The sequence below is a fragment of the Drosophila sechellia genome, chromosome 2L (assembly GCF_004382195.2).
Source record: "Drosophila sechellia strain sech25 chromosome 2L, ASM438219v1, whole genome shotgun sequence".
Lineage (NCBI taxonomy): Eukaryota > Metazoa > Arthropoda > Insecta > Diptera > Drosophilidae > Drosophila > Drosophila sechellia.
In genome coordinates this window covers 4,844,597-4,866,080 of record NC_045949.1, presented here as the reverse complement: position 1 = coordinate 4,866,080, position 21,484 = coordinate 4,844,597, and the positions used below count along the sequence as shown (strand labels likewise).

At 46.1% G+C, this 21,484-nt stretch overlaps 9 protein-coding genes across 12 annotated transcripts; 6 read left to right on the top strand and 3 right to left on the bottom strand.

Moving 5' to 3' along the window:
* Positions 1–325: 325 nt before the first annotated feature.
* LOC6613407 (serine protease 1) lies at positions 326–1,196 on the top strand. The gene is given in 3 exon segments (XM_032714350.1): positions 326–494; positions 497–999; positions 1,001–1,196. Coding segments are annotated over 3 exon segments (822 nt in total). The 3' UTR covers positions 1,151–1,196.
* Positions 1,197–2,118: 922 nt separating this feature from the next.
* LOC6613406 (serine protease 1) lies at positions 2,119–3,004 on the top strand. The gene has a single exon (XM_032727379.1). It carries the CDS (start codon positions 2,134–2,136, stop codon positions 2,962–2,964), a length of 831 nt encoding a protein of 276 aa, XP_032583270.1. The 5' UTR covers positions 2,119–2,133; the 3' UTR covers positions 2,965–3,004.
* Positions 3,005–4,749: 1,745 nt separating this feature from the next.
* On the top strand, positions 4,750–5,564 carry LOC6613405 (serine protease 1). Its single transcript, XM_032718746.1, is given in 2 exon segments — positions 4,750–4,882; positions 4,885–5,564. Coding segments are annotated over 2 exon segments (774 nt in total). The 5' UTR covers positions 4,750–4,755; the 3' UTR covers positions 5,532–5,564.
* A 162-nt stretch (positions 5,565–5,726) lies between these two features.
* LOC6613404 (F-box/LRR-repeat protein 15) lies at positions 5,727–7,297 on the top strand. Of its 2 annotated transcripts, none has more exons than XM_002037842.2 (2): positions 5,727–6,610; positions 6,737–7,042. In XM_002037842.2, exons 1-2 carry the CDS (start codon positions 5,835–5,837, stop codon positions 6,918–6,920), a joined length of 960 nt encoding a protein of 319 aa, XP_002037878.2. In that variant the 5' UTR covers positions 5,727–5,834; the 3' UTR covers positions 6,921–7,042. The 2 variants fall into 2 exon arrangements, with proteins under 2 accessions (XP_002037878.2, XP_032574625.1); XM_032718734.1 differs by having other exon boundaries at positions 5,729–6,610; positions 6,949–7,297.
* On the bottom strand, positions 7,171–9,955 carry LOC6613402 (geranylgeranyl transferase type-1 subunit beta). Of its 2 annotated transcripts, XM_032718716.1 has the most exons (4): positions 9,847–9,955; positions 9,515–9,626; positions 9,307–9,457; positions 7,171–8,555 (listed from the first exon to the last, which is right to left on the bottom strand). In XM_032718716.1, exons 2-4 carry the CDS (start codon positions 9,622–9,624, stop codon positions 7,635–7,637), a joined length of 1,182 nt encoding a protein of 393 aa, XP_032574607.1. In that variant the 5' UTR covers positions 9,625–9,626; positions 9,847–9,955; the 3' UTR covers positions 7,171–7,634. The 2 variants fall into 2 exon arrangements, with proteins under 2 accessions (XP_032574607.1, XP_002037876.2); XM_002037840.2 differs by lacking the exon at positions 9,847–9,955 and having other exon boundaries at positions 9,515–9,772.
* A 224-nt stretch (positions 9,956–10,179) lies between these two features.
* Positions 10,180–11,282, top strand: LOC6613401 (probable 39S ribosomal protein L24, mitochondrial). The gene is made up of 4 exons (XM_002037839.2): positions 10,180–10,345; positions 10,458–10,611; positions 10,672–11,061; positions 11,120–11,282. Exons 1-4 carry the CDS (start codon positions 10,262–10,264, stop codon positions 11,233–11,235), a joined length of 744 nt encoding a protein of 247 aa, XP_002037875.1. The 5' UTR covers positions 10,180–10,261; the 3' UTR covers positions 11,236–11,282.
* LOC6613400 lies at positions 11,233–12,760 on the bottom strand. Its single transcript, XM_002037838.2, has 5 exons — positions 12,592–12,760; positions 12,256–12,525; positions 11,788–12,188; positions 11,548–11,733; positions 11,233–11,488 (listed from the first exon to the last, which is right to left on the bottom strand). Exons 1-5 carry the CDS (start codon positions 12,682–12,684, stop codon positions 11,302–11,304), a joined length of 1,137 nt encoding a protein of 378 aa, XP_002037874.1. The 5' UTR covers positions 12,685–12,760; the 3' UTR covers positions 11,233–11,301.
* Positions 12,761–14,071: 1,311 nt separating this feature from the next.
* Positions 14,072–16,606, bottom strand: LOC6613399 (mucin-5AC). 2 transcript variants are annotated; one of them, XM_032715884.1, is made up of 3 exons: positions 16,549–16,606; positions 14,572–16,482; positions 14,072–14,523 (listed from the first exon to the last, which is right to left on the bottom strand). In XM_032715884.1, the coding sequence occupies exons 1-3, from the start codon at positions 16,574–16,576 to the stop codon at positions 14,081–14,083; spliced, it is 2,382 nt and encodes a 793-aa protein (XP_032571775.1). In that variant the 5' UTR covers positions 16,577–16,606; the 3' UTR covers positions 14,072–14,080. The 2 variants fall into 2 exon arrangements, with proteins under 2 accessions (XP_032571775.1, XP_002037873.2); XM_002037837.2 differs by having other exon boundaries at positions 14,072–16,482.
* Positions 16,607–17,597: 991 nt separating this feature from the next.
* Positions 17,598–20,986, top strand: LOC6613398 (P protein). The gene is made up of 7 exons (XM_002037836.2): positions 17,598–17,953; positions 18,142–18,543; positions 18,608–18,780; positions 18,853–19,198; positions 19,259–19,647; positions 19,703–20,029; positions 20,081–20,986. Exons 1-7 carry the CDS (start codon positions 17,725–17,727, stop codon positions 20,753–20,755), a joined length of 2,541 nt encoding a protein of 846 aa, XP_002037872.1. The 5' UTR covers positions 17,598–17,724; the 3' UTR covers positions 20,756–20,986.
* The last annotated feature ends 498 nt before the right edge of the window (positions 20,987–21,484 follow it).

Sequence of the window (21,484 nt, the reverse complement as noted above, 5' to 3'; positions counted from 1 at the left end):
TGTTTCAATCCTTACATCTTACATTTGGCGCCTAGTTTAAATTCTTTTTACATTTTACATACTTCATGTATACGTTGATGTAAGTTACTTAATCCTTAAATTAAAATCATTTCTGTTTTCTTATATTGCCTATGTCGGTTGTAAGTGTAAGATAATCAGCCTTGAATTTTTCCCAAAAGCGTGTTATCATTTTTTTGCCTATCAAGATGTTCTTAGACGTGGTATCAATTAATTTCCATTGGTATCAGCGGGCGAAATTCTTAGAGATAGAATAACGCCGAGTGGGGGCTACTCCAGGCAGCGATAAGGGGCGCAATAAAAATGGATGGAAGTCTGGCGTAGACCACGAGTGAAAGTGTTCGTTGTTCTGGCTCTGGCTTTGGCCGCTGTCTCCGCCGAGACTGTCCAGCAGGTTCACCCCAAGGACCTGCCCAAGGACACCAAGATCAATGGCCGCATTGTGAACGGATATCCAGCCACCGAGGGCAAGGCTCCCACACCGTGGATCTGGGCTTCAGCGGCAACGGCGGCTGGTGGTGCGGTGGTTCCATCATCGCCCACGATTGGGTCCTGACTGCTGCTCACTGCACCAACGGCGCATCCCAGGTGACCGTCTACTACGGAGCCACATGGCGCACCAACGCCCAGTTCACCCACACCATCGGCAGCGGCAACTTCATCCAGAACCACAACTGGCCCAACCAGAACGGCAACGACATCGCCCTGATCCACACCCCCCACGTGGACTTCTGGCACATGGTTAACAAGGTGGAGCTGCCCAGCTTCAACGATCGCTACAACATGTACGACAACTGGTGGGCCGTCGCCTGCGGTTGGGGACTGACCACCGCCGGATCCCAGCCCGACTGGATGGAGTGCGTCGACCTGCAGATCGTCAGCAACTCGGAATGCTCCCGCACCTACGGCAACCAGCCCGATGGCATCCTCTGCGTGTCCACTTCCGGCGGAAAGTCCACCTGCTCCGGTGACTCCGGTGGCCCCCCTGGTTCTCCACGACGGTGGCCGCCTGGTGGGTGTCACCTCCTGGGTTTCCGGCAACGGTTGCACCGCTGGCCTGCCCTCCGGATTCACCCGTGTTACCAACCAGCTGGACTGGATCCGCGACAACTCCGGCGTTGCTTACTACTAAGTTTAATTATTCTTATTTTTAAATAAACGAAATGCATAACAAATAATTTGACGTCTTTATGTTTCTGGTTTTATTATATTAAAATATCACATTGATATTTTTAAGTTTCAAAAGTCTAGTCATGAAGAATCAGAATCTAATATAATAAATGTGATTATAGATAAGAAGCGATGAATGGCTGAGAAATGGTATTGTTTCTTGGCAATCGAACACTTATTAACTGGAAAACATGATTAAACCCTATATATGTAGCCATGATAGACATAAGTAGGAATACTATCAACTGTGGTCTATACTATTCATCAGATAATGAAATAATATATATATTCACAAAAGATAATATTTCCAAAGCATTCCTTTAATAACAAATCCCAAAAACTAAGTAATGCATAGATAAAATATATGGAATATAGTTCTAAAAAATAATACAACTTTCTTTTACTTGTAAATTACTTTTTACTTGTAAATTTTTAGTATATTGTTTTAAATTTTAATATCAATAACGTTAATGGGAATGCAGTTAATATTAAAACCTAAACAATGTATCGCGCACTTTCAAACGTTAAGTAATACTACTTTTGAATGATCACAGGACTTATTGCCTAATCTCTGTGTGCTCCTGTTCGAGTGCGCCATTGAGTTGTGGTTCTGGGCATGAATGGGGGCTTATCGGCACCTATCTTCAGATTAGCTCCGAGTGGCCGCACGTCCAAGTTGATAGAGCCGGGCAATCTCCTAATGAATGAGTGGCAAGTCATGAGCCGGAAAGTGTGCGATGGGTAGATCATTGGAGTACCCTGTAATGATAGTGCCGCATTTTGGAGGCGTGCGAAATTAATTTGATAAGATTAGCCCGACCTGAGTGGTTTGAACTTTAGAGTAGCGAGTGGGGAAGATCTCCAGCGATATGACTACGTCGAATGCGATGGGTATATAAATCACTGCCCGACGGCGGAGTATCCAGTTGTACTCAAGTGATCAACATGAAGCTGTTCCTAACTGTCCTGGCCGTGGCCATTGCCTGCGCCGCCGCCCAGCCCGAGAAGGTGAAGCCGGTGCCCCTGAAGGACGCCGTCCTGGGATCCGGACCCGGCTCGATCGAGGGTCGCATCACCAACGGCTATCCCGCCCACGAGGGCAAGGTGCCCTACATCGTGGGTCTGGGCTTCAGCAGCGGCAGCGGCGGCTGGTGGTGCGGTGGCTCGATCATCGGCAACACCTGGGTGATCACGGCTGCCCACTGCACCCATGGAGCTAGCTCCGTCACCATCTACTACGGTGCCCTGTGGCGCCTCCAGGCTCAGTACACCCACACCGTGGGCAGCGGCAACTTCCGTCAGCACTCGAACTACAACACCAACAACCTGAACAACGACATCTCGCTGATCAACACCCCGCACGTGGACTTCTGGCACCTGGTCAACAAGGTGGAGCTGCCCAATGGCAACGAGCGCTACAACAACTTCGCTGGCTGGTGGGCTCTGGCCTCCGGATGGGGCAGGCCTTGCGACAACTGTGGCGTCTCCGACTACCTGAACTGCGTGGACTCCCAGATCATCACCCGCGACGAGTGCTCCAGCGTCTACGGAACCGATGTGGTCACCGACAACGTCATCTGCACCTCCACCCCCGGCGGCAAGTCCACCTGCGCCGGCGACTCTGGCGGCCCACTGGTCCTCCACGACGGCTCCAAGCTGGTCGGTGTCACCTCCTTTGTGGCCGCCAACGGTTGCACCTCGGGCCTGCCCGATGGCTTCACCCGCGTCACCAGCTACCTGGACTGGATCCGCGACCACACCGGCATCTCCTACTAATTTCGTTTTTGAAATAAACCCTTTTGCATTTAACAGATAATTGTTTTTCAATTCGTTTATTCAAATCTGAGGAATGGGGAAACTAAAATGGATTATCTAAAGGATCAAGATACCTGATTTTGTAAGGTCTAGATTGATTTTTCGATATCTAGTTTTCATAGAATACGAATGATATGTTTTCGGAATTATTATTACTTATGAATACATTTTTAGCCTCATATTTAAATTAAATCAGAGAGATAAGTAGTGTTATAAAGAATTTCGTATTTCTTTTGTTTTTGGTGCCAGTAAAGTTTATTTCTCTTACTATCTCAGTTTTCTATCAATTGATTTGGAGGGATTTGTTTATTTTCTAGACCTTTAATTTTTGCATTTCCTAATTCTATTTATTAAGGTTTCAAAAGGAATCGTTCAGTAATTCCTCTGTACATAACCTAATGTGTTATAAAGATATATGAGACCAATTGGTATCTTAATTATAAAGTACAAAAGAAAGAAAAATTTAGTCTAGTTATCAATTACTTAAAATGTAATATGTTATATTATCCTCCGGGTAAGGAGATCGCTGGGGTGTACCCTCTTCAGTCTTCGGAGGGAGATGGGATCAGCTAGGATAGTTGCTAGTCGGTTCGGGTGGGCCATAAGCCTGTCGGCATAACGGCTGCTGTGGAAATTAATCTGATCCCGTGAATTTCTAGACCTACCTTCGATAAAATTAAAGGGTCTACGCATGTGGCTAAAATCTCCATTTTGTTTGAGTTGATTATAATGAATAAAATTTTCCTTAATTTAAGTAATAAAATTTTATTTAACAGTTTTTTTAGAATATGAAATACACTGAACTGAATCATTTAATGAAACCAGATAAATCAATGTAAGTTTTAAAACGATTAGATAGTTTAGAAATGCTAAGCAAAAGCTATATATATTAACAAACAAATTATAATTTACAGATTTGTACTAGAGTTGGCTTCAAAATCAAAAGTTGATAGATTTAATCTTATCTTCTATGACAACTAACTTTTTAGTAATTATTAGAATTTTGGTAAAAAAAAGTGCAAACAACATTTTTATGAAAATAACACACAAGTTTTTAAAGTTTTTCCAACACTATTATAATCACTTTCACACATTTCTTAATACTTAAACAACAATTGTAAACTATTTTATTTGTAAGCACTTGTAGTTCTTGATATCAAAAACCTGTGAATATAGGGTTATCATACACTTGTGCATCAAGTTTTGGTTTTTTTTTTTTTATTAATTGTCTATTAAATTAATAATAGTCGAGAATCCTTTACCCTAACTTGGCAACAGTTAGAAATAGATCTGTTTTGAATGAGAACCGCCGGAAACACCCATCCATTATCACAGAGTGTCCTTATCAGGACAATGAGCAGACATACATTTTATGTAAAAGTTAACAAACAACTTATATTGAAAATCATACGCGTCGAAAAATCATTGTAAATATCAAGCTCTAAAAAATGATGATAAGATAAGATATTTAAATTGATAATAATTTGGCTGTTTCATTGCTGCACAATTAAAATATGGTAAACATAATTTATAGTCTAGTTATTAGACCCCCTAGAGCTTCTTTGATTTCTACTACTGGGATTCTATGCCCAAAGAGGCTTGGTAGAGTGGTTCTCCGTTCTTATCGATGACATCGTTTATGGGAGTCTTGAGGATTATTTACGAGCCCTTTTCGAGTTGCAGATATGGTTTTGGCTGAAAGTGTGTATAAAAGGCTGCCATCCGAAAGAAGAATCCAGTATAGACATCAGCATGAAGGTGTTCCTAGCTATCCTGGCTCTGGCCGTGGCTTCGGCCTCCGCCTTCGACGAGAAGGTCTTCGTCAAGAACCTGCCCAAGACCACCAAGATTAAGGGCCGTGTCACCAACGGATACGCCGCCCCGAGGGCAAGGCTCCCTACACTGTGGGTCTTGGCTTCAGCGGAGGCTGGTGGTGCGGTGGCTCCATCATCGCCCACGACTGGGTCCTGACTGCCGAGCACTGCATCGGAGATGCCGCTACCGTGATCGTTTACTTCGGTGCCACCTGGCGCACCAACGCCCAGTTCACCCACACCGTCGGCAACGGCAACTTCATCAAGCACCCCAACGCTGATATTGCCCTGATCCGCATCCCCCACGTCGACTTCTGGCACATGGTGAACAAGGTTGAGCTCCCCAGCTACAACGACCGTTACAACAACTACAACGAATGGTGGGCCGTCGCTTGCGGATGGGGTGGCACCTACGATGGCAGCCCACTGCCCGACTGGCTGCAGTGCGTCGACGTCCAGATCGTCCACAACGAAGAGTGCGGCTGGACCTACGGCAGCGTTGGCGACAACGTCATCTGCACCCGCACCGTCGACGGCAAGTCCATCTGCCAAGGTGACTCTGGCGGTCCCCTGGTCACACACGACGGCTCCAAGCTGGTGGGAGTTAGCAACTTCGTCTCCTCCAACGGCTGCCAGTCGGGTGCTCCTGCTGGATTCCAGCGCGTCACCTACCACTTGGACTGGATCCGCGACCACACTGGCATCTCTTACTAATTTTTCTAAATAAATCGATCATTTTAAAAGCAATTTGTTTCGAGAGTGTATAAATCGGGGTCACCAACAAAATCTATGTGTTCTACACTGGTTTTACGCAGTGTAAAACAAATTTTACTTGTGTGTAGAAGCCACGGCGTAAGATTACTTTACACAAATAAATTATGCAGCAGTTTTGTGCGAATGTCAAAGCAACAGCTGATTGCTATCAAGTAAACAATTAATTACGTTTTTGCCGTGCACCAAAGGATTGCGTTGGGAGTGCTTTGTTGGTGCGTAGATCACGTAACCGGAGGCGGCAGCATGTGCACTCTGCATCCCGAGGAGGAGGCCCACCTGATGGCCATGGCCAGTGGAGAACAACCAACGCGCACGGCCAGTCCAAGGCCAATGGTCACCGCCTCCAGTGCAGCACCACGATCGCTGTTTGATGTCTGCTGGGACGATGTGCTCATTCCGAGGGTTGCCGTCTACCTGTCGCTCAAGGATCTCTTCAACCTGCGCTGCTGCTCCCGTACCGCACAACGCTTTGTGGAGGCTGCTCTGGAAAAAAGGCAGGAACTTCATCTCTCGGGGAACAACACACAGAATATCGACGTGGCCTTTCGAGTGCTGGCCCGATGTTGCCAACGATTGGAGGTGCTTCACCTAGCCTGCTGCCGATGGCTAACGGATGAGCTGTTGCTGCCACTGCTGGCCAACAACAAGAAACGCCTGTGGGCCGTCAACCTGAACGAATGCGTCAACATCACGGCCCTTTCCCTGCAGCCGATCATAGTGGAGTGCAAAGAGCTGCGCGTGCTCAAGTTGTCCAAGTGCCAGTGGCTGACCACCGGAGCGGTGGACGCTTTGACCCTGCATCAAAGCAAGCTGGTGGAGTTCGACATCTCCTATTGCGGTGCAATTGGCGAGCGCTGCTTGATTATCTTCTTTAGGAAACTGAACAAGCTTACCGTCCTGTCGCTCGCAAACACGCCCAGCGTCACCGACCAGGTGCTCATCCAGATCGGGAACTATTGCCGCGAACTGGAGCACATCAACCTGATCGGATGTGCGGCCATCTCCGACTATGGCGTGCAGTAAGTAATATTCATAGTTATCCCTAAAAGCTGTTGTCGTATTGTCAGTAAACCTGTGCGTGCCTTGTGTCTGTGTGTTTCTGGGGAAACAAATCTGCATCTGCATCCGCATCTGCGTATTTTCAGCGCTTTGACAGTGCACTGTTTGCGGCTACAGACCTTGCTCATCCGCCGTTGTCCGCGGGTCACGGAACTCTCCTTGGCGCCGCTCCGCCAGCGGCGTCTTTACATCGATAGGCCACAGCCGGATGTGGGGCTCAACGCTTACAACTTGAACGACTTCTATCCCAGCGATTTCCTTGTTTACTAGCCCACACTCCGTTCTCCCTCTTCCGCAGCGCCCTCACCTCGAGTTGCCCGCTGCTGCAGTCACTGATGGTGCAGCGCTGCCCATTGGTCACCGAGCGTGTGCTCGCCCCACTCCGTGGACGGGTCCACATCGATCGGCCCGGCATGGGCTACATGCCAACTGTGCAACATCACCGCCTGTTCCTGCAGGTTTGAGATTAATTCTGATTCCGGGTCAATGTACCAAGGAGGCTTTCGAGGCTATCTAATACTTTTGCTGTAAATACATGCCTCAGCATGGGACGCTTTAATTTACTTTTAAGCTTAATCTTACACATTGTTAACATTAATTTAGGCTGTACAATAAACATACTAACTTATTCATCTCTCTCTCCAAAAGCTCGAGCTTTCTGCAATAAAATACATGTGAACAAGAAAGTAAGCTAGAATCGGCAAGCCGAATCTTATATACCCTTGCAGTAATTATAACATTTATACCGATTAAAAACAACGACCCGTTTATGCAGATTGCTAAACTAAGAGACTATTTGGCATAGAAACTGACGGACGGACATGGCCGAATCGACTCCGCTGGTGATACTGATATTTAGTTTTATAACTTTTGGCTGAAATAAATACACTAACTGCAAGGGCATAGAATGCGTGGCTAAAATGCGGCCAATATAAAAACAATAGTGTGCTTTAACTTTCCGCTCATGCTTTGTGCGGCTTCCCATCATTGTGCTGAAATTAATGGCGAGTTAGAGGTAGTTGTAGAGGATGACGCCTCGGCCCCCTTTGACAGGTGGAGTTTTTGCTTGAATGCAGAGGTAAGCTCCTCGTCACCTCGGCCATCTGCGGACCGCCATTGCTCGTGCAGATGCTGCAGGTGAGCGTAGGCGGCCATGGACATGTTCAAACTGGGATTCACAGGGCTTAGACCAGGTTCACCCGTGAAAGCCAGTCCGCAGAGACCGAGGTATGTGTGAAACGGATCAGGCGTGGCTTGCGGCCACTTGGCAAAGCCCCCAATTAGCTTATCCTGTGTGCTCATTATAAATTCTCGGTTCCTGGCGTAATCGGTTAGTTCGAAGCCGTCCAGAATACATAGCGATGCACCAATCCAGAAGGAATAACACGTATCCACTGGCTTATTGGGGCGTCCCTGGAATCCATCCATCTGCCGGAAAATGAGCCAACGCTTCATTCGCTCCACCGTCGTGGCATCCAGGCGATGCAGTTGTCCACTAAGATGCAACGCCGCCAAGGCACAGAATGTGGTGCCGCCATGGGCCTCCCCCTCCAGCTCTTGGCTGAAACCGTAATCGTATCGCAGGCTCCGAGTGATGAACTGAAACATGGTCTCCTTGTTGACATCGCCCCAGTAGTCCAGCATGTAGCATATAGTGGCGGCACAATAAACAAAACGCATGTCATCCTCGCTGCCATCGATGCAGGCGCTAAAACTGCCCTCCGGCTTCTGAACAGCAGCCACTCCGTCCACAATGCTTTTCCGATCCAGACGGGACAAATCATCGCCCAGGGTGACCAGCACTGCGAGACTCGTATACGTCATGGCCAAGTGGCCCCACTGATACTTCCGCATGCACTCCAAGATCTCGGCGTCCTCGGTTTTAGGCACCATGGCGCGGCAGCCCTGCAAAGATACCAATTAATCAATCTATTTTAAAGTGGTTTTGCATGTTGTTGGCGTCGCTGATAAAGCGTGGCGCGATAAATTCAAGGTGTCGGTGGGTGGGGTGTGGTGGGGATTGGTAAATCGAACTGCTGCGCAAATGGAGAACTCACCTACAATTATGCATAATTAAACAGTATAGATCGTAACAAAAGCAATGCCGTTTTGCTTTTATGTAAAGCAGATGCGTTGACCTTGGAATTAACAATTTAAGTGGTTTTATTTAGTTAAAACATTCGTTAGAATCAAAGTGTAACCAACATTATTTAAAAACAAAATTTAGGTTTTTAATTGAAACTAGAGGGTCTTAATCACATTGTTAATCTTATGAACATTTTTGCATGAATAATTAAATTATCTTTATAAGTGATGCATGATGGGGAAGCAAGACGTGGCTTCATATATAGTTTTAACAAAAACAAAATTCATAAGTGCTAATAAAGGATTGCAAACTTTTTCTGTTGGAAACGAATCTCTCAAAATATTTACTTCGTGGATGCTTCTCAATGAAAGAAATGCGAATGCTCGTATATCAACTGACTGAATAAACACCAATATGTAAGGGATGCGACAAGGTCTGCCGCAGTGTCTGCTGCCTGGCCACGTATGGAGATAAGGAACTTGATTGGAAGTGGATGTGGGAGCGGAAGATGGTTCTGTTTGGCTTGTCAACGACTGTTTGTACACCTGACAGACGCGAATTTATGCTCACCATGAAACCGCCGCACTTTTTCTCGTTGTCGCGTGGCACCACCAATCCTCCATAGATCCAGTCAATGATGTCCTGCCTCATTTGTGGCGGCACCAGATGCAATGAGTTCAGCACATCCAGGCCGCAGACGGCGAAGAACACAATGGTGCTCCTGATGGACAAAGAAATGGTTATCCACAAGGAAAATATGAGGCTAGGATGCACTTACCTGGTGTTATCGTGGGAGGCCATGCGAGCAGGCAGGAGATTAAGGAATCGGAGCAGATTCTTGGCGTGCTTGGAGAGCAGCACGGGCTCCGTATCAGTGCGGTCTTCCATATCTATGTGGTGGGACATATTGCTTGTTATTTTAGTAACTTATGGGTGGGTAGGAACTGGATTGTCTCGGTGCGCGCTGAGATATGGATATGACTAAGCGTTGCGAGGCCCTTCCCAAACGGTTGGACTGAGCTGGCCAGAACAGACGCTCTCCGGTTGCGATTGCGTCTTCCAATGGTGTTGCGCCCGCACGTGCCCACCTTTATATGGTCTAGCACTTACCTTTTGTTTATATAAAGCCGGTTTGCATTGCAATTTAGGGCTGCGGCGAACGATATAAAACACCAAGAATAGTCCACAAACAGCAGCTTCTTCCTCTTACCTCTTCTATCCAGTCACAGCGAACCACGATTACACGGACAACTCATTGCTAGTTCGCAAATTTATAAATCATAATGTTACACAATTTCTTTAATTTATAATTTATTTTTTTAAACATAAAAACTTCGAATATATTTAATTTAAATATTTTACAAGCCTACATCAAGTTTTCATAATCTTTAGCGTCGCATAAACATTGAATATAAATAAAATTGTTGGGCCCTGTGAATGGCTATTCATCAGTTCCCAACAGCTGATTGCAAGCCGCATTTAATTTACTAGTTCTTATTATTAATAATTGAAATAATCTTTTAAAATGCGTTTAACGCAATATTTGGCCAGCAAGTTGAAGAACTTTTCCAATCTGCCCAAGGAATACATCGAGCGCAGCAAAAAACAGGTAATAGGAAGAGTAATTTTCATTGAAGAATTCGGGAACAGCGGCTCACGTAACACATCGCATGGAAAATGTATTAACATTTATTAAAATATTTATTTTTATTTCAACACAGGTGTACTGGCAAACTCCGAAGGAGATTAATTACCTGCCGCGTACAGTGGAGCGAAAGAGGTTCCGCTACACCACAAATCGTTCATGGACGGGAGAGTTCCGCCAGCAAAATATGCCCGGAACCGTGCGTCGCAAGGTGCTAGTGGAGCCAATTGGTAAGGAGTAATAAGCCTTTATCTGTAACCTAATAAAACATGGTTGTGTATCCTTTTCAGAGGACTGGAGCTTCTTCCGCGGCGATCGTATCGAAGTCCTGGTGGGTAAAGACAAGGGAAAGCAGGGAATTGTCACCCAGGTTATACCCGAGCGCAATTGGGTAATTGTAGAGGGCCTCAACTGGCACTACCGCAAGGTTGGCGGTGAGAAGGAGTTTCCCGGTATCATTATCAAGTCCGAGGCACCTTTGCACGTCACCAAGGACATTCGTCTGGTGGACCCATCGGATCTTCAGGGCACCGACTTTGAGTGGCGTTTCACAGAAGAGGGCGAGAAAGTGCGGGTGTCCTTGCGATCAGGCCGAATCATTTCCGTTCCGGAGACAAACAACCAGACGCACGATTACAAAACACCAAACGCCTATATCGAAAGGGAGAAGGATACGCCAGGTATGACCTATTATCGCATTTCAATATGTTTCTTGTACTACAAGTCTGTCCCTTTCAGGCGCTGTTGTGGGTGAGATCACCTTTCAGCCCAAGTTGTCCACATTCGAGATGGACATTATGGAGGAAATGGACATCAAGGAGGAACGCACGCCAGTCAAGAGCTATTGGTACTAATGTTATGCCTACTGTTTATTAAACTAATGTACAAAATACCCATATAATTGAGAAATAATTTTAATGTCACTTGCGCACCGTGCTGAAGACCTCCTCGCGATGATCCCGAAGCGTCTTGGCCAGCCCGCATACAGTTTCCTCCGCCTTGTCGTAGTCTGGGCGCAGCGTGCTGTTAAAGGTTTCATAAAGCCACGTGCATGTTTTGGACATGTTCGACTCGTAGCTGGTGAAGACCCGACTGGTGTGCTCGTACCTAAAAAGGATTCGTTACGCATTGGAAAGGATTCTAGAGGAATCTATATATTAACTCACCGGGCTTTGTTGGCTATATCCGTGATTAGGTAGGTGTTACAGTGCTTGACAGCCAGGACTTGCCGATGACTCATGTACTTGAGTTCCACGTGCGGCAGAGCCAGCTGAGCCGCCTCTAGGGATATCGTGGAGGCGTGTAACAGACTTCGACAGTCCAACGCCCACTGAAGCTTTTGCTTGGGATCTCTGAACGAGAAATAACATGTCAACAAGTTCTAAGTGGGGAATTAAGTTACCTACATTATCCGTCCAAGCTGTCGCCATTGCTTTAATGCCTGCGTCGAGGAATTTGCGGCTGCTCTAAGTAGTAATCCACAAATGCGCCACTGCTCCAGTGCGCTGCCCAGCTTATCCCTTGTATCTCTTGCCGTCTCAAGCTGCTCATCAATGCTCTCCTCCAGCCGAGTCATGTACGTTCCCCCGCTTATATACGCTATAATCCCATCTTGTTTTACGTACAGCTCGTTCAGCTCTGCATAGCTCTCGGCCAGAGTCTTTAGACGCACCTTAGTGTGCTCGAACAGCTCGCCGTAGTAACGAATGCTAAGCAAATACAGGGCGGACTCGCTCAGGTTGGCAAAGAAATCCTCGTGCATGGAAGCCTTGCGGGCATCGCCAATTACGCCCAGGTTGTAGGCAAGCTAAAGTCGAAAGTTAATAATATACTTGAGGAAAGTTCATCACATTCACTAATGGCAGGCCATTTACCTGGGCCAGGTCCTTGGTGGGCGTGTTGGCCACAATTGGGTCGCCCTGCCGCCCTCCCATTGTGTAAGCTGGAATGGGCAGGGCCTCCTCGGCTTCCCATTCCCTCTCGCGCAAAGGAGCCACTCCCATGCCATCGAGTCCCAGCATCGCCTCGTGCTTGCCGTGGATGTGTTCCACCCAGGCCTCGGCGGTGGCCATTCGAGGACCAGGACATGTGCCCTCCAGCTTGCTGATCTGCTCGTCCAGGCGTACATATTGCTCGACCACATTCTGATGACGAAATGGAAGAGGTATTGATTATGGCAGAGGCAAGACGACTTGTACAAGTGCTCTTACTCCAGAGGCGCCATTCTGGCGCGGTTGCATTGCCGAGCTGACCTCCGTGACGACAGGATTCGTCTGCGTATCCATGGAGGAGCCACAGCCCATCACTCAGGTTGTCTGTCCGAAGTGCTGCACGAAGTTCGCCCGCTCTGCCGGCGATGACATCTTCCGTCTTAGACCTTTCCAGTTCGCCTGTCCAGCGCTGAATGAGCTTTCGTTGGGTCCGTCATGTCCACTTATGAGGGAAAACACAATAACAAAATTATTTTTGCGCGCTAGCCATTGGACAGGGCCACACCAAATCCACCCACGAACCATTTCGGGAGGTGGGGACAGGGACAAGCGTAGCCCCCTTGTTACCACGTATGTGTCCTTTAGAGTGGACCACTCTTCATGAAAATTGCGCATACGACAGGTGCAACCTTTACTTTCTTTAAGTTTAAGTTACATTGATTAAAGTTCATGTTTCGGTAATTAAAATGCTATATATTAATACTCTTGTTCAATAGATTTCTTATGGTTCACCCCAATAGCCCGTTGTGTGTCAACAAATTGTTATTTGCTTTGCTAGCTTTTTTGTTGGTATGTCCACTATACCTTGTTGGATTTGTGAATTGGCACACGGTGTATTTGTATTAACAAGTTAACAAAAACAACAAAGAAGAGAGCCATTAGCATCTGCTTATTGTGTAGGAAATGTGCATGCTCACCTGAACGAAGGACGAATTTTAGTAGTCCTATAACTTGGCTACTAATCGACCCGAAACATAATCCATCAGCAGGATTATAATCTAGATTTTGATAAATTACCAGCAAATTAGTGGTTCACTCTGCTGAGGAGTGCTTACAGCTTATTAGGATTGGTGGTATGCCCTCAGAGGAAGTACAGTTGGTTAAATTTGTTACTATTGGAAAAATATTAGAACATATCTTTTTGGGAAAGGATCTTAGCCATAAGTTTTTAGCTGTACACATTGTCATATGCTAGAACTCGTTAAGTTTTCCTGCTTCTCTCCCCATCCTAACTTCAATCTACGTTTGTTCTTAACCAGCTAATGTGCTAACCCAATTCGAAGGGCAGTGAGTTCTCCAATCCCTTGGCAATTGGTCATTAAACTTGTCCAAATGTGTGCTCCAAGCATATAATGTCGCATGAGCAATGCAGTGCAACCAATGCGAAGGCGTCGGAAAATAATGGGTCAAATGATTGCGATTATATAAGTAATAATGTAGTCAAGTGTCTATTAGAGTGGTGAAGTCCGAATGCAAACTTGTTGATGAATGGCGCCAAAGCTTTCTGAGCTTCTCAGGGACGAAAGTGTTAAGCAAAACATAAAAATCTAAAAACCAAATAGGCGCCTGCGCCATTGTGACATCCATAGCCATTCAATTTCATCAAACCCACATCAATACCATAACCGCTCCATAAAAACTTTGCTTTAATAATTTTTATAAATAGTCAACATTTTAATAAAACAATTAAGTGATTTTTTTTAAAGGATTACGTTCGTGTGCACAAGCACCTTCTGATGAGATCTTCTTGATATTTTACTCCCTTCAGTAGGTTTTCGCATATGTTTTCACAGTCGACAGGTTTAGGGTGAACTACTGGTGGTTTTGGCCAAGACCAGGGCCACTGAGGAGATGGCAACGGCGGTGGTAAGTGCTGGGGATTACCTGGTAATTGTGGCCACTGATTTGGATATCCGGGCATCTGTGGCCATTGAGGAACAACTGGGTTAGGTTGCCAGGGCCACACGGGATTGGGGTATATCGAGTAAGGATACCACCATGACCAAGGAGGAATCTGGTAAGGAGGCTGGGGATGGCAAGGACAAGGACGACGTGTTGTTCTTGTAGGACTTGTTGATGGTGTTGTAGTTGGACAAGGTGTGGTTGTGGTTGGAGCACATGTGGAAGTCGTTGTAATGCATCTAGGAGTAGTTGTCGTTGGGGCACAAGTGGAAGTTGTTGTTGCGCATCTAGGTGTAGTTGTCGTTGGGGCACAAGTGGAAGTTGTTGTAGTGCATGTAGGAGTAGTTGTCGTTGGGCGCCTTGTGGTAGTTGTTGTAGTGCATCTAGGAGTAGTTGTCGTTGGGGCACAAGTAGAAGTTGTTGGTGTGCATCTAGGAGTAGTAGTCGTTGGGGCACAAGTGGAAGATTTTGTAGTGCATCTAGGTGTAGTTGTCGTTGGGGCACAAGTGGTAGTTGTTGTAGTGCATGTAGGAGTAGTTGTCGTTGGGCGCCTTGTGGTAGTTGTTGTAGTGCATCTAGGTGTAGTTGTCGTTGGGGCACAAGTAGAAGTTGTTGGTGTGCATCTAGGAGTAGTTGTCGTTGGCGCACAAGTGGAAGTTGTTGTTGTGCATCTAGGTGTAGTTGTCGTTGGGGCACAAGTGGTAGTTGTTGTAGTGCATGTAGGAGTAGTTGTCGTTGGGCGCCTTGTGGTAGTTGTTGTAGTGCATCTAGGAGTAGTTGTCGTTGGGGCGCAAGTAGAAGTTGTTGGTGTGCATCTAGGAGTAGTTGTCGTTGGGGCACAAGTGGAAGTTGTTGTAGTGCATGTAGGAGTAGTTGTCGTTGGGCGCCTTGTGGTAGTTGTAGTGCATCTAGGAGTAGTTGTCGTTGGGGCACATGTAGAAGTTGTTGGTGTGCATCTAGGAGTAGTAGTCGTTGGGGCACAAGTGGAAGATGTTGTAGTGCATCTAGGTGTAGTTGTCGTTGGGGCACAAGTAGAAGTTGTTGGTGTGCATCTAGGAGTAGTTGTCGTTGGGGCACAAGTGGAAGTTGTTGTAGTGCATGTAGGAGTAGTTGTCGTTGGGCGCCTTGTGGTAGTTGTTGTAGTGCATCTAGGAGTAGTTGTCGTTGGGGCACAAGTAGAAGTAGTTGGTATGCATCTAGGAGTAGTTGTCGTTGGGGCACAAGTGGAAGTTGTTGTAGTGCATGTAGGAGTAGTTGTCGTTGGGCGCCTTGTGGTAGTTGTAGTGCATCTAGGAGTAGTTGTCGTTGGGGCACATGTAGAAGTTGTTCGTGTGCATCTAGGAGTAGTAGTCGTTGGGGCACAAGTGGAAGATGTTGTAGTGCATCTAGGTGTAGTTGTCGTTGGGGCACAAGTAGAAGTTGTTGTTGTGCATCTACGTGTAGTTGTCGTTGGGGCACAAGTGGTAGTTGTTGTAGTGCATGTAGGAGTAGTTGTCGTTGGGCGCCTTGTGGTAGTTGTTGTAGTGCATCTAGGAGTAGTTGTCGTTGGGGCACATGTAGAAGTTGTTGGTGTGCATCTAGGAGTAGTTGTCGTTGGGGCACAAGTGGAAGTTGTTGTAGTGCATCTAGGTGTAGTTGTCGTTGGGGCACAAGTGGAAGTTGTTGTTGTGCATTTTGTTGTGGTAGTGGTTGGGGCACATGTGCAGGGGGTTGTTGGGGTTCCTTGGGTGGAACACGTTGGTGTTTGTGTAGTGGTTTCTTCAGTACATGTGCAAGGAGAACTGGGTATTGCAGTAGAAGGTTCTTCAGAACAGGTGCAAGGAGGAGCATCGGTACACAATGGAGTCGTCGAGTCCGTGCATGTCACAGTTGTTGTGTCGGAGCATGTGCACTCCGCATCCGTGGTCGTTATAGGGGCATCTGTTGAATCCGGGGTTTTGGTGGACCTTTTAGTGGGCCTTTTGGTATTCCTTCTGGGAGGACGTTTAGTTCGTTTGGTTGTTTTACGCGTAGATTTGGGCCTTTTAGTTTTGTGTCTGGGTTTTGGAGTAGTCGGGTTGTCGTCAGGTTCACAGGGTTGCACTGGATCTGGGTAGTATATAGTGTCCCCTCCAGATCCGGGTATTATCTCCTCACATGGACCATCTGTCATACTATTCCAGTCGTTATTTGCTTTCACATTTTTAACCTGTATGAGCAAAATGCTCACTGCATAAAAATAAACCTAAACTTTCAAAACGAATCCATCTTGTCAAAAATACGGGTACTACATACCAGTTAAAAAGATAATGGCGACTTTCATTTTATTACCCCTTGCAGTAATCTATTATACTATCTTAAAATAAGCAATGCGTATGGCTTTTATAGGTTCGAATTCTGTCGAAATCCAGTTTGCTTAAACCCTTGCATGTGTGCAAATATTTCATTTGCAAACTTAACATATTATAAATAGGGCAAAAGTTGTATAAACAAGGTAACTTTTATGTTTATGCAAGCTTACTAGAACAGCCGTTTTCCAGCACGTTTCTTGTATAAACAATAATGTTTAATTAACCCTCAGTTTATTTATATATAGCCTTCGCAGGATAAAAATTCGAAGATATGTCAGAAAACTTTCCATTCAAAAATTCACAAAGTGGCTTTACTCAAATCAGGTTGGGTTGAGAAATTATAGATTGTTGATATAGAAACTATATAAATAAATACAAATAAGTTACTCAATAAATGGAAATGACTGCTAAAATAATCGTTTATCAATATAGTGAATATTTCCTGAATCAACCATCATATTTAGCTTTTACTGTACCTTAATTAAATGTGAGAAACCTATTTTGGCAGCTTAAATAATATGCATAAAATGATACTTCTGTTCAAATGGAAATTTTCAAATGTATTCTATTCTAATGAGCGAACCATCCGTTTTTTCCCGGAGGAGGAAAAGTTACAATACTATTGGTGAGTATTCAACAACAAAAACGGACCACATGTCGTATGAGCAATTGAGTGCAACTAAGATCGGAGGTGGCAAAAATTAATGGGTCAAGTAAATGCGTTTCAATAAGCCATTGTGTGGGTGCAAAATGCAAACTTGTTGATAGGAATTGTGCCACCCGAATGAGGCGAGCAAAACATGGGAATCCACAATATCTCGGCGCCTGCGCCATCCTGGAAATCGGCAAATATAAAGCTCCGTGGGACCGAAGGTCGGTGGGTGGTACGATGCGATGGTTTTCACTTTCAATATTGAAAGCAGCGCCGGCGGCTGAATGGAAACCGAAACCCCGCAACTGCGTCGCGTCCGATTCGGATTTGTATTCAGTCGCATTGTGCCTCGCGTGCGGCAAAGATGTCCGCGACCACACCTCGCTGACGTCCATCTGTGAAATCTGTGGAAAAGCTCCCACGCTCCGTCGACCGATTTCCTCGCACTTCCTGCCGATTCCCATTAGCATGGGTCTGCGGGACACCATTCGAAACCTACGACCGGCAAGTCCCGGCCGGGACAAGTCATCGGGCATGGAGCTGCAGCACCGAAGTCCGCGAGGTGCATGTCACCACAATCAGGTGGCAGCCGTCCAGGTCACCGAGCAATCATTACAGGTATGGCGCGCACTGCCCGCAGAGATTCGTCACGATCCCAGCATGGCCAGTTTTCAAATGGAGAACGAGAGAATCCATGGTGAGTGAATCGTGGCACTTGAAATTTATGTCTGCCCATAGACAAAATAGTAATAGTATTTGCTCAGTGTATAGCTAAGCCATAGCCTTTAAATCATTAAACTGTCATACAAATGTCAATCCATTCCCTTGCTCAATCCACGACATAGATAGCTGGTGGTTAATTACTTGACTGCCACTCACTTGTAGGTTCCCCCGGCGGCGCCACTGACGACGAGGATGAGGAGGGATACGAGGAGGTGGATATGAAGAACGTCAGTCGCATTCAGGATGAGCCAGGTTCCAGCTTTGCCGGCTCCGACTTTCTGGACATCAAGGCCAGGCCTGGTGATGACAATGCCACCGACGATGAGGTCACCACCCATTCCGATCACGAAGCGGCCAATGGTGGTCCGGGCAATGCCAAATCACAGGCCCGCCGGATTCATCACAAATCCAAGCGTTCCAAGGAGCAGCGACAGCGGGACAAACTGTGGAAACGGGGTGGACTACTTGTCTTTTGGATCCTGGCGGCAGTGGTGCTGATTTCGGTGGGTGAAAAGCATCTGCTGGAGAAGACCATTGAGGTGCCAATGGGCGAGGAGGGAAAGTGTGAGTTTCCATCTATTTAGTTTGTTTTTCTTTTTATTTATTGGAACATTGTTTTTCTAATTAGTTTTCAAGCTGCTCCAAAAACCCACTGGTGACTTCCGCTTGAAGATTCATGGCGCTTTTAGAGAGCTCTCCACGCTGGATGCCCCCGAAAATGAGACTTTGAGCTTTGGATTTCTGACTGTACAGCCACAGGTGTCCACTTACATTGGCGAGAATCACAGCCAGGTGTTACAGGTGGGTCTTACATAACTACTAAACCATCGAATAGAAAGTTGGCAAGAAGTAAGCTTTTCATTTATATTTCAGGATATACTTCCAGCGTGGCGTTTACCACTCCTCTCCGAGGAAGAGCTGATGCTGCGTGCTCCGGCTGTGGCCACCAATCGCACCTACCAGATGACCCAGGAGTTGGATGAAATTTTGGCTGGGAAGAACAGCGAATTCCGCCTGCATATCTACAGCGATGTGGAGGTGGATTTGGCCATCGTTCTGAACTATAATCCCTTGATAGTGAATGCCAGGACAGGGAGCATCCTGGCTGGTGTGATCCTGCTGATCTTCTATGCACTGCTGGTTTGGGAACTATTCGAAAGAACCTTCGTGGCCATGATATGTTCCATTCTTTCGGTGACGGCTCTAGCCTGTTTTAATGGTTGGTTACAGAACCCAGGTTCAAGGTTTCTTCATTCCTTAATTCTTTGAAATTCCCCAGATCGTCCCAATATGGATGAGATTATCCAGTGGATGGACATGGAGCTGCTGACTCTACTCTTCTGCATGATGCTGCTCATTTTGATACTGACTGAGACTGGCGTATTCGACTACCTGGCCGTATTTTGTTTCGAGATATCGGGTGGCAAGATCTGGCCCATGATATACAGTCTTTGTTTGGTCACCTGCCTGGTGTCCAGTGTGCTGGACAACATGACAACCGTGCTGCTCCTGACCCCAGTGGCAATCCGATTGTGCGAGGTCATGCAGTTGGATCCCCTGCCCGTGGTGATGGGCATTATAGTGCATGCCAATATCGGAGGAGCCCTGACGCCCATCGGAGATCCCATCAGTATTATAGTCAGCACCAATCACTTTATTGTGGATAATGTGGGTACAACATATAGGTTATGCAAGCTGTTATATAGGTTTCCCTTTCTTTCAGGATGTAACTTTTCCCACATTTGTGGCCCACACATTTCCAGGTGTCATAATAGCAGTTATTCAAAGTTGCGTGTACCTGCGCCTCTTCTATCACAATATGGATGCACTGCGTCTCAATGAGCCCAAGGAGATGAGTGAGCTGCGTAGGGAGATGAAGGTGTGGCAGAGAGCCTTGAATACAGTGGCCTCCTGCTCCAAGGATGCCCAGCTGGTGAGGGGAACGCTTCAGGCTAAGATTAAACAGCTGAAAAGGACGATTAGAAGATTGCAAAAAGGTGTGGGCTCCACGGAGGTCTATACGAATACACTGGACGAGCTCAAGCAGAAGGTAAGGGGATTCACTGAACTGGGATCTTATAACTGACCAATCCATTTCCAGTACCCCATCAAAAACATGACGCTGCTATTGCAATCCGCTGGAGCCCTACTCTTCGTCATTGTTTGCTTCTTCATCCAATCCGTACCGCACTGGAGGACATTGCCGCTGGGTTGGGTGGCCCTGCTGGGTGTGATCCTGCTGCTGATCATCCTCAATCGCGATGACATGGAGCACTTGATGCACCGCATCGAGTGGACCACACTGCTCTTCTTCGCCGCCATGTTCGTGATGATGGAGTGCGTGGAGAGGTTGGGAATCTTCTCGTGCATCAGTGAGCTCACCGAGCACGTGATCCTATCGGTGGGGAAGAGTCATCGCCTGGCCATGGCCATTTTTATGATATTATGGATGTCGGCACTGGCATCCTCCATATTGGATAGTATTCCGGTGGCAGCCATAATGGTGAAGCTGGTAACCTCTCTGGTGGCCAAGCCATCGCTGGGACTGCCCCTCCAGCCACTGGTTTGGGCTCTGACCTTGGGCGCTTCGATGGGCGGGAATGGAACGCTCTATGGCGCCTCAGCCAATGTCATTGCAGCCGGAATTGCCGAGCAGCATGGCTATAAGCTGTCCTTCACCCGATATCTGAGAACAGTTTTTCCCATGATGCTGGGACAGATCACCCTGATGACTGTCTATCTACTGGTGGCGCATGTGGTCTTTGAATGGCATTGAGATTCACTCTATAATACACTGAATAATATATTATTGTATCTAATGAACATTTTTTTTCACTTCGAATCTAGTGGTCATTTTGTGTGAGTTTTACTGTAGTCTTTGTCCCTTTACATTCGCCTCTTAATGTTTTTCATGTGTTTTAGGCATATAACATAAGAATATTTATATTTAAGCGTTCATTTTCGATTGGCAAATGTAAAAAAAAAATATACAAAAAATATAAAAGTACATATGGTTTTCGTTCGCCTTCGTGGAATTTGGCTGGATTGATGGAAATCACTTCTGGTAGTCTCTCAAGGCGGTGTTTTTAATGTCGTGTGAAATGTTATAAATTTAGACTATATTGTCTGAGGTCGAAGTGGGGAAATCGTGAAAATTCAACAGGCCATAAATACAAGACGTACGAAAATTATAGATTTGATATTCAAATTTCAATAAGAAGTATTTAAATACATTTAAAATTCAAAGCAATATCTGTCTTTTAGAGATTTCAAAGCATTGCTCAATATATAAACATATATTAAGTTAAATTACAAATATCATAATTCTCGTGTTTATCCCATATGCACCTTGGTAGGAAAACATAAACAAACGTAAATAATTCCTGAGACTGACCATTGCCAAGTTCAATGTTGACCAGAATATCCGCATATGAGAGTGCTTGCATGTATATAAAACCGAGTATATAGCATATAGTATATGGAAAGACAAACGCTGGTCAATAAA